General features: G+C 42.7%; 1 protein-coding gene across 3 annotated transcripts; it reads left to right on the forward strand.

Annotated features, from left to right (window-relative positions):
- The first annotated feature begins 125 nt into the window (after window positions 1-125).
- oplah (5-oxoprolinase, ATP-hydrolysing) lies at window positions 126-14,070 on the forward strand. 3 transcript variants are annotated; one of them, XR_003593886.1, is made up of 28 exons: window positions 126-274; window positions 875-1,086; window positions 1,866-2,057; window positions 2,362-2,476; window positions 3,579-3,702; window positions 4,135-4,330; window positions 4,465-4,630; window positions 5,219-5,357; window positions 5,477-5,544; window positions 6,042-6,217; window positions 6,309-6,443; window positions 6,529-6,641; window positions 6,748-6,918; window positions 7,717-7,854; window positions 7,945-8,083; window positions 8,164-8,276; window positions 9,160-9,311; window positions 9,409-9,569; window positions 9,656-9,757; window positions 9,849-10,023; window positions 10,123-10,307; window positions 11,370-11,519; window positions 11,600-11,734; window positions 11,826-11,975; window positions 12,692-12,849; window positions 12,983-13,099; window positions 13,210-13,307; window positions 13,736-13,803. XR_003593886.1 is itself a non-coding variant. In XM_028005297.1 (28 exons), exons 2-28 carry the CDS (start codon window positions 916-918, stop codon window positions 13,889-13,891), a joined length of 3,939 nt encoding a protein of 1,312 aa, XP_027861098.1. In that variant the 5' UTR covers window positions 126-274; window positions 875-915; the 3' UTR covers window positions 13,892-14,070. The 3 variants fall into 3 exon arrangements, 2 of the variants coding, with proteins under 2 accessions (XP_027861098.1, XP_027861099.1); XM_028005297.1 differs by having other exon boundaries at window positions 12,939-13,099; window positions 13,736-14,070; XM_028005298.1 differs by lacking the exons at window positions 126-274; window positions 875-1,086 and having other exon boundaries at window positions 1,916-2,057; window positions 2,132-2,476; window positions 12,939-13,099; window positions 13,736-14,070.
- Window positions 14,071-14,101: the final 31 nt, after the last annotated feature.

The following is a 14,101-nucleotide window of genomic DNA, read 5'->3' on the forward strand; positions in this document are numbered from 1 at the left end:
CAAAGGATTTTTGTTTTCAGCAGCTGAAATGTAGGATCCTGTTAGGAGTGATTTCTCATCGCAGTGCTCCCTCTTAGAGCAGGTCGGGTTTCAGATCCTGGAGCTCCTCTCCCATGGAGGCGGAGTTAAACCTCCGAAACTGCTCCGACTCCCTCAAACGTGTCTTTTGGAACCGATCGCAGAGAGGGCCAGGGAGGATCGGATCGGATCGGATCGTCACCGGATTACCGAAGATTACCACAGGAGCAGATCCTGCAGCGACCGACGGACACAGGTGAGTAAAAAATACCCGGTGCTGTTTGGGTTTGTTGTTTCCGAATCCGCCTATGAACTGAAATGATCGCAGCAGCAGCAGCATGCAAAAACATCAGCTGAGATAAACAGAGGATTTAGTGTAGAGGTTGTTGTTTTGGAAGTACACGACAGAAGCTAACTCTCTTCATGCGCTCTGTGCATGAATGTGCATGTGGTTTGCAGGCTTTCCTGTGCTGTGGCGTCACAAAGCGTCACGCATAATCTGCTGAATTTCTGGGTTTTTGTCGAATGTTAACTGCATGCATAATTCACAGTCACACAGTTTTTAAAGAGGCAGCAGCAGCAGCCTTGCCACCCGATTCTTCACGTTTCAAAGAAGAGCCTGCGTGCGAAAAAGTGTGTGGGTTTTGTGTTGAATTGGGTTTAGACGCACGCAGGCAAAGTGCAGGAATGTTTATGTGTCAGAGGTCAAAAACCAGGAAATGCAGTGTCAAGAAAAACAAACAAGATAACCAACATGATTGCTGTGTAAACTTAGTAATAATTGAGTGCAAATACAGATGAAGCCTGGGCGTGTGAATGAAACATGTCTAAGTCTAATTTTGTTTTCCTTTTTCAGCTCCTCAAGGGTCAGCAGGTGCATTTTTCATTTTCCTCACTATGGCTGAGACTAAGGGGAAGTTTGACTTCGCCATAGACAGAGGTGGCACCTTCACTGATGTGTTTGCACGTCTGCCTGATGGCCGTGAGAGAGTCCTTAAACTGCTGTCCAGAGACCCACAGAACTACAAAGACGCTCCTACCGAGGGCATCCGCCGGGTCTTGGAGGAGGTAAGATGAAGGCGATGCATTTTGTTATTAGTATTATTATTATTATTATTATTATTATATTTCCTCAATAATTGTCTTGTGGTGAAAGTTCTAAATATTCTGCAACTTTGAACTAGACTTAGAAAGTTTTACGTAAACATGCAGCGGCTTCCAAAGATGCTTACAATCCTTGAACCTTTTCACATTTTGTTACCACCTTTCATTGTAATCTTAGCTTCAGCTCATTTTGGGGGAATTGTTTGTCACATCTTGATACTTAAGCTTTATTATTTGTTGCAAAAGCTCACCCAGATTGAATGTGAACAAATTCTCAATCAAATTTAGGTCCTAACTTTGACTGGGCCATTCTCAAACATGAATAAATTTTGACCTAACCCATTCTGTTGTTTCGGTCATTGTCCTACTGGAAGTTAAATCTTCACCCCAGTTTCAAGTTAAGTCTTTTCCACTAATTGGAGTTTTTTTTTTTTCAAAACTGTTTTGTGTTGAGCTTCATCCACCTTCTCAGTACAAACTGTCCTGTTCCTGCTCATAATGTTGAGCCACCATGTTTTACCGTATGCATAGAACAATGAGGGTGATGTTTTGCTTTGGATGTAGAGCAAACCGTTTAATTTTGCCTCCATCAGACCAGAATAGGTTATTTTTTCAAAACATTAAATTATGTGGATTTAATCTGCCAAAATGTAAGCTTGCTTATGAAATACTATTATTTTGCAAAGCACTGAGCAACATTCTTAGCAACTGCGATTAATATATTTGCATGGCTTTAATTGCAGGAATCAGGGCAGCTCTTCCCTCGTGACCAGCCTGTTGACACCGCCCTGATTGGCTGGATCCGAATGGGGACTACTGTGGCAACCAATGCCCTGCTGGAGAGGGAAGGAGAACGGATCGCACTGCTGGTCACAAAAGGCTTCAAGGACCTGCTGCACATTGGCACACAGGCCAGGCCCAAACTTTTTGATTTGGTAACGTTTGTCTTCTTGTCGTATGATATTCACTCTTTAAACTCTTTTACTAAGTTAGACTTCTGTTTCTGCAGCATGAGGTTTAGGTATTATGTTGCAGAGCACCGTGGCAGCCCCTGGAGTTTGCCCCCATGACCCTTTGTACCATTAACTGTCGGGGTCACTTATCTACTAAGCCTTGTTGCAAAACTGCGTACGAAAATCTTAAATACTGTCCAGGAATTGGTCTGTCCTGTGTTCTCAGTGTTTCGCAGGACTTGTCTGGTTCCTCTCTTCAGTACATCTGCTTGACCTTTACATGCAGGAGGTCGCCGTCCCTGATGTGCTTTATGAGGAGGTCATAGAGGTCGATGAGCGAGTCGTCCTCTGTCGAGACGACTGCCAGCTGCCCAGGAAAGATCCCAAACGTATTGTAACAGGTGTTTGCAAAGTTCAAATATTCCTCTTTTTTCATCAGTATTTCATATACAGTATTTTATTGTGGATCTAATTGTTGGATCCACAATGAAATACGATGTCATTAAGTTGATGTCCAACTTAATGACATCCAAGTTGGACATATTTACACATTAGAGTGTTTTGCAAAGGATGAAGCATTCATAAAGTCAACGTTTACTACTCTTTCTGCTTTAATTCAGGAGGCATTTCCATTTAATGAACCGATTTCTTTAACAATTATACTTTTACTGCATCTATCAGGATAAGAAACAACTCCCGAAAATGTTGCTGGTACTTTTTAGATCACCCTAAACCTTTGGGTTGGCCATTGTGGAGGGAGATATTTTGGATGAGTTGCCATACATTTTAGATTGAAACCTCATTAGAAGAATCATCAACTATATTTTCATGGTTTTGAGAACCAGTGCTTTGTTCCAATCTGAAACCAAAGCCTTTATGGTCTGATTTCACTTGTTTGCTATCCTCAGCTGCTTCACCAGTTCACGCCTTCTGATCTGAATGATCAAGTTTGAATGTTACGTTTGCAAACATTAACAAGTTCTCCTGTGGGCCAAATAAAAGTTACATATTAACAGGTTATAAAAAAAAATGTTAGTGATTGTTTTCTGTCAGAAACTGATCAGAGGTTAGAGCTATTAAGTTCTGGAAAGGAAAATGGTTGTGAATTTAAAAATCTCGTTATGTGGAGACAGTTGTTGCTTTTTTGTTGTGTGGCTAATGGTTGTAGTAGTATTTAAAACCATCATAATTATATTTATGTTTATATTTATAAACAGGAAGGATTGACATATTATGTCAGAGGTGCTCGAACATCGTTTTGAGCTTTCATCTCGTTTCTGTCATGATGACATGCTTGATTTGTAAACGTTGCCATCTTTCTGAAGATCTTGGAGTTAATATAAAGGTTTCCATTCTCACACAGAGGCTGATGTTTACAGGTTTTTTGTTCTAATATTGCTAGCTAATAACACTGGAGGCTAAAACCCAGCTAAAAATCAAACAAAACTGTGATCGGTACACGAAACATGCCAACAGCCTGTTTGGTTTTGTTTTTCTCTTTAGGCAGTACAGGTGATTCTCTGGAGGTGTGGCAGGAACTGGATCTGGAAAAAGTGGAAAAGGACCTGAGAGGAGTTCTGTCCCGCGGTATCTCCAGCGTCGCCGTCCTCCTCCTCCACTCGTACACGTCAGTACATCAACAAGGCCATCGTCCTCTTTTAGATTTCAGACTGAGCTCTTGTTCTTTTGTAACTAAATTCTTTTTTACTATCTCACCACATTTTCCCTGCTTCCAGCTTGCTATTTTCTTAACAGCTGATATGTGATTATATAACTCCCTGAGATCCCGGGATCTCTCTGTCTTTTGTGGGGGAGTTGCTCTGTCTGTCCAGTAAGCTCTCGTCTATTGTCTGTCGTCACACCCAATTATTCCTAGAAATCTCTTTGCTCTTGAGGAGACAGTCTGATTTATCTAAAAGTTTTTGACGTAAAAGAGTAGAATGGGTGAGACACTCTTTGCTTTTATCTCATTCTTCTCCCAAATATGTCTGAAAGTGTGATCAAACAAACACAGCAGGGCCAGATGTTTGACTCAGGTTTTATTTTCTGCTCGTTTCAGCTGGTCCGATCATGAGAAGGCGGTGGGCTCCCTCGCCCGTCGCCTGGGTTTCACTCAGGTGTCTCTCTCCAGCGAGGTCATGCCAATGGTGCGGGCGGTCCCTCGGGGCTACACGGTCTGCGCAGACACCTATCTCACACCCAAAATTCACCAGTATTTAAAAGGATTCACTGCCGGCTTCAAAGGTGGCCTGAAGGTAAGTTTTTCTTTTAATTATTATTGTTATTATTATTATTTTTTTTTATTTAATTTTGGGCATCAAAAAACTCATTTTTGTATTTCAATTTAAACTTCCTAGGCCTGAATTCCCTACTTGAATCTTTTTTTTAGGATGTAGATGTGTTGTTCATGCAGTCAGATGGAGGTCTGACCCCCATGGAGCAGTTCTGCGGCTCAAGAGCCATTCTCTCTGGCCCAGCAGGGGGCGTGGTGGGATACGCCGTCACCTCCTACAGCCAAATGGAGAAGAAGCCCGTGATTGGCTTTGATATGGGCGGTGAGTGTGTCAGATTATGTCCTTTTTCTTCCACCTTCCAATTACATGTTAACTTTGTTTCTTTCACAGTACATCTAAGCGAAAAAACAGAAAACATCCCAGAAACATAAACTTCTGGGATGTTTATGCAGTAACAGCCCAGAAGGTTCAAGGCTTCAAAAGAATTTAGTGAAGTACAAATATACCACTCGAGACTTTCTATTCCGTTATTTATTTATTTTTTAATCTTCATGTTTTGTGCCAGCCTGGGGTCTTTCTGCACGGAGTTTGCATGTCCTCTCTGTGCATGCGTGGGTTCTGTCAGGGTACTCCGGCTTCCTCCCACATTCCAAAAACATGACTGTTAGGTTAATTGGTCTCTCTAAATTCTCCCTAGGTGTGTGTGTGTGTGTGTGTGTGTGTGTGTGTGCATGGTTGTTTGTCTTGTCTGTCTGCGTGTTTCCTCCGACAGACTGGCGACCTGTCCAGGGTGTACCCCGCCTCTCGTTCAGAACATTAGCTGGAGATGGGCACCAGCACCCCTCCTTACCCCACTAGGGACAAGGGTGTTAGAAAATGGATGGATGGATGTTTTGTGTTTCCCGCCAGGAACCTCCACCGATGTGAGCCGTTATGCTGGCCAGTACGAACATGTGTTTGAGGCCACGACGGCTGGAGTCACCCTGCAAGCACCTCAGCTGGACATCAACACCGTGGCTGCGGGCGGGGGGTCCCGACTCTTTTTCAGGTGAACTTACTCTTGAAAGAGGAATTTATTCCTCTTTCAAATGAACTCTTACCAATTCTTGTTTGCATTTCCCTGGCATGTTTATGATTTTTTTGCTTTTTCCGCTCCCCCCCAACCAGATCAGGGATGTTTGTCGTAGGACCAGAATCTGCAGGTGCACATCCAGGACCGGCCTGTTACAGGAAAGGTGAGATTACAGACTGCTCTCTCACCTCCACGGTCGGTTAATAAACATGAGTGCGTTTCATTTTTTGGCTTTATTGAATCTTCCTTTTATACCTCACCCTTTTAATCTCCATGACGTTAGGTAATAATCCACAGTAACAGAGCTGGGGTTTTCGGTTCCGTCCCACCAGCCTCCTCTGAGTTAATAATCCGCTTAATGTACATGAAGGAAAAAAAATGGGCTCAAGTTCTGCTTGCATCACTCAAGCTTGCATCATGCGAAAGCTATAAAGCAGGAATAAAGAGGATGTCTTTCAGAAACCAAATAGATTCATGATCAACGACCGATTTCCACTTTCGTATTGCAGAATAAGTAAAAGTAAAAAGAGAAAAACAAGGCTGAAGCTGAGAACATAACGCAAACAAACATCTTACATTTTTGTAACAATGCCTTTTTGTAACCATTTTCTGGTCAGATTTTTTTCCCCTTTTTAAAAAAATTTTAAATGTATTTTGCAGGCGGCCCTCTGACTGTGACCGATGCCAACTTAGCTCTGGGTCGCATTCTTCCTCGCTTCTTTCCAAAAATCTTCGGCCCCGCTGAGAACGAACCATTGTCGTTGGAAGACACCATGACACATTTCCGTCGTCTCACTGAGGAGATCAACAGCTTCCTGTCTGCAAGTCAAACCCAGGTGCCACTACTTAAAGGTTTTCATTTTAGTAACGCTAATGCCAAACAGTGATATAAGAGACTTATTATTTATGTTTTCAAATACTGTAAAGGCCAATGGGGCCACAAACTCCCAGAACAAAATGGTGGCAGGCAACCAATCAACGATGAGCATGGAAGACGTCGCGATGGGATTCATTCGTGTTGCTAACGAGGCGATGTGTCGACCAATTAGGGCTTTGACGCAAGTATGTTATTACAGTGCTGCGGGATTTTAGGATTACTGATTTTAAGCAATTTTGTGTTAGCTTTCTTCTTCTAAAAACCTAACAGGCCAAAGGTCATGACACGTCTCAGCATGTGCTGGCGTGTTTCGGCGGTGCAGGAGGCCAGCATGCCTGCTCTATAGCCCGAGCTCTGGGAATGAAGACCGTCTTCATCCATAAGTAAGATTGATAAGGGGAGAAGGAGGGTTAAGTTGCTGTACAAGAATATTTTGTTGCTTAAACTGGTTTGTTAGAGTGTGTGTGTGTGTGTGTGTACTGCTCTCAGGTACAGCGGCGTCCTGTCAGCATACGGCCTTGCCCTGGCAGACGTTGTGGAAGAGGTGCAGGAGCCGTGCTCCCTTAAATACGAGCAGCGGTGTTTCAGCGAGCTGGACCGCAGGATGGAGCAACTCTGCAGACGCTGCCGCAACACGCTGTCCGCGCGCGGCTTCTCGAGGTCAGAGCCAACAAAACTCAGCAAGCGAAAGTAACCGATAGATTTTCTTCCTCAAAAAGAGGGATGTCGCTCTTATTGGCCATTGGACGAGTTGCTTTAATCCTCCAGGCACCAAAGGTTAAAGCGTTCATCACTTTTCATCATAGTATATCTGTCACACCTGCAATCAGAGCCTGTTTATAGAGATTTGACTTATTTTTTCTAACATTTTCATGATATCACAACTTTAACCACTAGTAGGCAGACTAAATTGAGGAGGACTAAATTGAGAATCTCTTCCACATTTGGTTGCATTATTGCATAGAAATGTAATATATGATTTCTTTCTTTCATTATAAATTAGGGTAAAAATTTAAAATATATTTTAAAGATGAATCAAAATGTCACATTTATGATTAAGACTCAAGCCGATAAACAGTTTTAAGGTTTGTGAGCTGTACTTTGGTATGTTCACTGGAAGAGCCTATTACTTCATTTTCCTTATTCTAAACCTTCATTAGCTAATGATTCAAAATGCAGCTATGGTTTTTCTAAGAATATTTTTCTCAATAAATCAAAAAAATTGGCATCAATTTGAAAAATATGCATATTTTTAAGAGAACTGACACAATATGTTCTTGTTTTTACCATTTTGTGACAACCAATGTAACTCATGTAGAAGTACCTTCAACCACTGCTTTACCTCTTTGCTATGTGAATGATTGAATCCTAATTTTTAAATGTTACCTACCTCTGATTAACATTGACTGTTGACAGTAACATAATCCAACTCTCTGGGACTTCTCTTGTCGTCCCCAGTGGTCAGATATCTACTGAGGTTTTCCTCCACCTGCGTTACGAAGGCACCGACTGCGCCCTCATGGTTACGGCTGACGGTTACCCCGGAAACGCCCGCTCCTGTCGAGCCGGAGACTTCGGCAGCGCCTTCGCCAAACGGTCTGCCGAGTCCCTTTATTCATGCCTGTTTTAGTGTAAATCAGCTAACTTTTCTTCATGGGAATAAGTCATGTTTTGTTTTTGTTGCAGTTATTTGAAGGAGTTTGGGTTCACCATTCCAGACAGAGCCATCATGGTGGACGACATCAGAGTGAGAGGCTGTGGAAAATCTGGGATTAACTCCATGCATAAATCAAAGAAGGGACACAAACAAGCCAAACCTGTCATGGTAGTCAAGAACATACACACACATAATAGTAGCTATCCTTGCATCTCACACCAAAGGTGTTCTATTGTCTTCCTCTGTAGATGACCAAGTGTTTCTTTGAAGATGGGTACATGGACACCAGTGTGTTTCTGTGGGAGGAACTCCCATGTGGCAAAAGCATCCAAGGACCGGCCATCATCATCGACAAAAACAGGCAAGCCTTTCTCTAGAGATGGACTGGTTGCCCTCCATCAAGGTTCACTGAGGTGTTAGTTGAAGTGAAGTTTTTGAGCCTAAAACCAGGGTTTGTTCAGGTGCTTGAAAGCCCTGACAATGCTTGAACTTCAATTAGGAATTCCAATTAGGAATTTCAATTAGGAACGTCAATTAGGTGTTTTCAAAGTTTGTAAAGTTCTTGATTTCTGTATAAAGTCCTTGAAATTTCTTGATATTCAAACTGCACATTTTTGCTATAAAGACGGTTGAAACCAGAATTCATTCACCTAGTAAAAAGACAGTCATATTTGTTTTCACTGTCTGAAGTTAAATTTGACTAAATGTTTTTTTGTTTTAGGTCAATTAGGATTACCAAATTTATTTCTGTTTGGTAAATGCCAGAAAACATAGTGAGAATATTTTTTTAAATTTTATTTTAGAATGTTTATTATTCCTAATCGATCTGTGTAACTGAAATAAAAGGTTGGGTCGTATTTTAAATGTTAAGCAATGTTAATAACAAGTAACATTATTGTTTATAAAACATAAGCTCTTTTGAAATATTGTTTATCTGCTTTGACACAAGCAATTTACAGTTGGTAAATTTAGCAAAAGTAAAAATGGTTGAAATCTATTTTTTCTTAATTAGTATTAATTAAGACACACAAAATCTCCATTATGACAATGTGGAAAAAAGTTTTCAAGTGCTGTGAGAATAATCTCTTACTGTGAGGATGGCGTAAATACTTCATGCCTAAATCTGTTTTTCTTTTTCTGCTCTTGAGTTCAGAACATTAAAATCTTTACGCTTGTGGGTTAAATTCATTAATAATTAAGCTAGTTTGCTGCAAGTTTACCATCTCTTCTTTCATCCCCGTCAGCACCATCCTGGTGGAGCCGTCCTGCGAGGCCTGCCTGACGGAGGACGGCGACGTCTGCCTGGCTGTCGGCTCAGACTCTCAGTGCGCCATCGGCACTGAGCTCAACACCGTGCAGCTCTCCATCTTCTCCCACCGCTTCATGAGCATAGCGGGTGGGACGGCACTTTCAAAAAAATTTTCAGAGGGATTAGAGATGCGATTGTGAAGGAAAGCTGCTGACCAGTATGTTTGTCCTGCGGACCATTGCAGAGCAGATGGGCAGAGTCCTCCAGAGGACCTCCATCTCCACGAACATCAAGGAGCGTCTGGACTTCTCCTGCGCCGTGTTCGGGCCCGACGGAGGCCTGGTGTCGAATGCGCCTCACATCCCTGTCCACCTGGGGGCCATGCAGGAGACCGTCCAGTACCAGGTGATTAGCAAGACCACTCCTGAGTGCAGAAACTGACACCAAGTCTGAGTGTTTTATGTCCAGTTTTTTTCCTTCTGTTTGTGAAGATCAGATCACTGGGAAACGAGCTGAGAGAAGGAGACGTGATTCTGAGTAACCACCCATGCGCCGGCGGCAGCCACCTCCCGGACTTGACCGTCATCACACCGGTCAGGCTTTCGGTTCTTCTCTAATGTCCTCATCTGTCCCCATGTCTGTCCTGTCTTCACTGTTGTCTTTCTTCTGTCTCTCAACCCAAAGGTGTTTCGAAAAGGAGTCAACAGGCCTGTGTTCTTTGTGGCCAGCAGGGGGCATCATGCTGACATCGGAGGCATCACTCCGGGCTCTATGCCCCCCCACTCCACTTCCCTTCAGCAGGAGGGGGCAGTCTTTGTTTCATTTAAGCTCGTCACTGGGGGAGTCTTCCAGGAAGAAGGTAAAAAGACCAACACGTCTTCCACAGTCCGTTAGAATACGGATGTTTTCCTGCAGAGTTTATCTCCGGCCCTCTCTCTTCCACTTGTCTCCATGCCAGCCGTCACCAAAGCTCTGATGGCTCCGGCTCAGCACCCCGGCTGCTCTGGGACTCGTAATCTCCACGACAACCTGTCAGACCTGCGGGCTCAGGTGGCAGCCAACCAGAGGGGCAGCCAGTTAGTGGGGGAGCTGATCGACTGCTACGGGTTAGACGTGGTCCAGGCCTACATGGGATACATCCAGGTAAACATTCCTGCAAGTCAATAGAAAGGTTCAGAGTAGATAACACTGAAGCATAAAATTCATGATTTTATCTTACCAAATCCGATTCCCGTAATTTCTCACTTACTTAATTGCTAAGAATAGAAAATATTTTCAAAAATTGTCTTTTATTTCAGTCATTTGTTCTGTGAGTTGACCTGAATTTAAAGAACAAATAAATAGAAACTGTAAAACAAGATGGTAGGCCTTTGCTGGGATGACAAGGAGTGGTTAAATCTTTGGGAAAATTGGAATTTTTTTTTAAATCATCAAAAACAGGAAAATTGATTAATAGATCAAATTTATTTATCACCCAGTTCTAGTTCAGAATTCCCTGAAAGGTTTCCCCTTTTTTTCATTTTGTCACAAGTTTTAGTGTATTTGATCAGGATTTAATCTGACTGGCCAAACAGAAATTAATTTGGAAGCGAAAAGAAAAACTAAACATTTCTTGTGTTGTCTTACCTGGATTCTGCTTCAATAAATCAACACCTTATAAAGCAACCTTTTCACAGGGAGCCGCAAGTCGAATGTCTTTACCAGCTTGGCACTTTTGTGGACTTTATTTTGAGTCCAGTGGTCACTTCTAAACTCAGTTCAACAGATTGCCAGTTTAATTCAAGTGTGGACTTTGACTGGGCTGGCCCAACACATGAATAGACATTGATCTAAGCTAGTCATATTTGATTTTGACTGACTGCTAACATTACAAAAAAAATACAGGGTATTTTTTGCAGTGCTAGCAAAAATACACAAAAATCCTTGTAGCCTGGCCCATTATTCAACTCACAAAACAGACGATTAGAATTAAAGCCACTTTGTGAAAATATTTTCTGTCATTTGTTATTTCTTTTGTAGAAAACAAGAACAAAAAAGCAATTGTTGGCCCTCCCCGACCTAAAGTTGAAGTTTGTTTTTAATGTTCAGTGTAGCAGTGTACTATCAAACTCTGCTACCTTGACTGTAGCAGAGTTGATGGTAAAATATCCGAGGCTAAATACAAGACAATACCTGAAGAAATCCCGTGTGGCGTTTGTGTTCCAGAGTAACGCTGAGCTGGCTGTTAGGGACATGCTCAGAGAGTTCGCACAGCGCCGGCGCCGTCAGACCAGCGGCTCCTTGGATGTGGAATCAGAAGATTTTATGGACGACGGGACACCGATCAGACTCCGGGTTCAGATTAATGAAGAAGAGGTGAACTCTGAGCGTTCTGTCAGGATAATCTGAAGACATGAAGAGACGGCGGCCAATTGAATAAATCTTTTCCGTTACAGGGCAGTGCCGTGTTTGACTTCACAGGAACTGGAACCGAGGTGTGGGGGAACTGCAACGCTCCGCGGGCCATCACCCTGTCAGCGCTCATCTACTGCCTGCGCTGCATGGTCGGCCAGGACATCCCTCTCAATCAGGTAGGAAACGTCCAACCTTTGGCCTTCTTTAAAGTTTTTCTAATCCTAAACTGACGATTTTAAAGACAGCTTCCTCTTTTCGCTCACGAAGGGTTGCCTGAAGCCGATCAAAGTGATCGTCCCCCCCGGCTCCATCCTCCAGCCGTCCCAGAATGCAGCTGTGGTCGGAGGAAACGTGCTCACGTCTCAGAGAGTGGTGGATGTCATATTTAAGGCGTTTGAGGTGTGCGCCGCCTCCCAGGTGAGACAAACGTCAATTCTCATGTTCACCGGATCCTTAAAAGGTCTTAAATTCATGCATCCAAAATTAAGGCCTTAAAAAAAATCTTGCGTTCTTTTGTTTGTTTGTTGTTTAAAGTAAGTCGACTTTAAATACATTAATCAGAGGTCTTAAATTTTGTCTTGGCAGAGCTTTTTAATTATGACGGAGAATTAGAGCCACATTAATAAAAAATAGAGAAATAAAATTATGAGAAGTCATAAAATTACGAACAAAGTTTCAATATTAAGAGAATACAGTCAGAATAATACAAGGGTAACATTGTAATATTATGAAAATAAAGCTATAATATTATGAGAATAAAGTTGTAATATTATGACTATTCTCGTAATACCATAACTTTATTCTCATATTATTTTGACTGTATTTTTATACAACTTTATTCGCTTAACACTGTGAGTTTATTCTTGTAAAATTATTACATTGTTCTTGTAATTTTATGAATTTTTTCTCGTAATTTCTTTTTCATAGCATGACCCTAATACTTGTCTTGACAGTGAATACTCATAAATTAGCCAGCTTTTTTTTGTACATTTCTTTGGAGATATGGCTCTTAAATTCCAGTCATAAAGGTCTTAAATGTGAGTCGGTGAGACCTGCAGACACCCTGCTACAGCTTTGACTTTGTTTGCATATTTTTACGCTTCCTTAACGCTGCGCTGTCTTCCTCCGATCAGGGCTGCATGAACAACATTTCCTTCGGCAGCGAGCGAGTCGGCTATTACGAGACGGTCGCTGGGGGCGCGGGGGCGGGGCCCGGCTGGCACGGCCGGAGCGGCGTCCACTCTCACATGACCAACACCCGCATCACCGATCCAGAGATTTTGGAGAAAAGGTGAGACAGTTTGCTGAAGACGTGTCAGTTTGTCGCTCTTGTTTTCTTCTGCTATTGTGGCTGCAGCTGTTGATCCGTCTGCTGTCCAGGTATCCAGTGATTTTAGAGCATTTCTCTCTGCGACCCGGCTCAGGAGGGGCGGGGAAGTGCCGGGGAGGCGACGGCGTCGTCCGCAAACTTCTGTTCAGGAACAAGGTGGTCCTGTCCGTCCTGACGGAGAGACGGGCCATCCGCCCCTACGGCCTTGAAGGTAATCACTGAAACCTGCTCCAGGTCTCCTCTGTGTGTTCATTTATTCCCTCCTCTTCCTTTTCTTATAGTCTAAATATCATTTTGGTCATGTTTCTCTCTGACGCTTAGGGGGCGAGGATGGAGCCACAGGGCTCAACCTGCTGCACAGAGCTGACGGTCGAATCCTCAACCTGGGAGCAAAGACCAGTGTCAGCCTTGAGCCAGGAGTAAGAAGAGAGACACACCAGTCAGAGATTTTGTGGCCAATTTTCTCATTTTGTAAACCTAAAAATAGGAATAAAATAGTTTCTCTTTAAAAAACACACACACAACAGATTTTCCAGTTTTGTTTCTCTGTACTGAGGGCAGAAATGGCTCTTTGGACTGTAAATGTGACAGGAAAATCCTGCTGTTTGCTGGGAAAGAGGAAAAGATCTTTACATTAAGACTCCACAAAAATAGCATGAAGCTTCTATGATCTGCTACAATCTGTCCTGTGCCAGACAGATTATAGCTCTTTTGCTTCTACAAACATAGAAATGTTATACTATATCGCAAGGTGTACTGCAAGTTATTCATTATACCCAGTTTTGTGTACTTAATTTTGTTCGACATTAAATTAAATAACACATCCACTCCTTGTCTCCCCCTGCAGGACATGTTCTGCCTTTACACCCCTGGAGGAGGGGGGTTTGGCAGCGAGGGAGACCTGAAGAGCGGCGGACCTCAGCGCAAGCGAAGGCGTCTGAATGAGGTGTTCACTGAGAGGGGCAGTGTGTTTGAATACAGAATGGCTCAAGAGGGAGTGTAAAGAGAAATGATGAAGAACTGCAAGGCCAGAGAAGAGAAAATCGTGGGAAACAAGAGTCAGACTCTTCATCAGATGGAATTACCAAAAGATACAAAAAGAAAGTTAACAAAGGTAAAACTGTGACAGGCATGCTTTCTAGCATTATAGTGTGAAAAAAAAAAGGCACATACTAAAGGTTTGACAAGAATTCTTGAATCAGACCAGAATAAT

Source organism: Xiphophorus couchianus, chromosome 21, assembly GCF_001444195.1.
Source record: "Xiphophorus couchianus chromosome 21, X_couchianus-1.0, whole genome shotgun sequence".
Lineage (NCBI taxonomy): Eukaryota > Metazoa > Chordata > Actinopteri > Cyprinodontiformes > Poeciliidae > Xiphophorus > Xiphophorus couchianus.

What these genes read in the sequence shown, in the direction of transcription:
- oplah (XM_028005297.1), top strand. Translation starts at nt 916, where the DNA reads ATGGCTGAGACTAAGGGGAAGTTTGACTTCGCCATAGACAGAGGTGGC. An exon ending in GGGTCCCGACTCTTTTTCAG is followed by an intron (nt 5,358 to 5,476) that starts GTGAACTTACTC and finishes CCCCCCAACCAG; the next exon opens with ATCAGGGATGTTTGTCGTAG. An exon ending in CAATTAGGGCTTTGACGCAA is followed by an intron (nt 6,444 to 6,528) that starts GTATGTTATTAC and finishes AAAACCTAACAG; the next exon opens with GCCAAAGGTCATGACACGTC.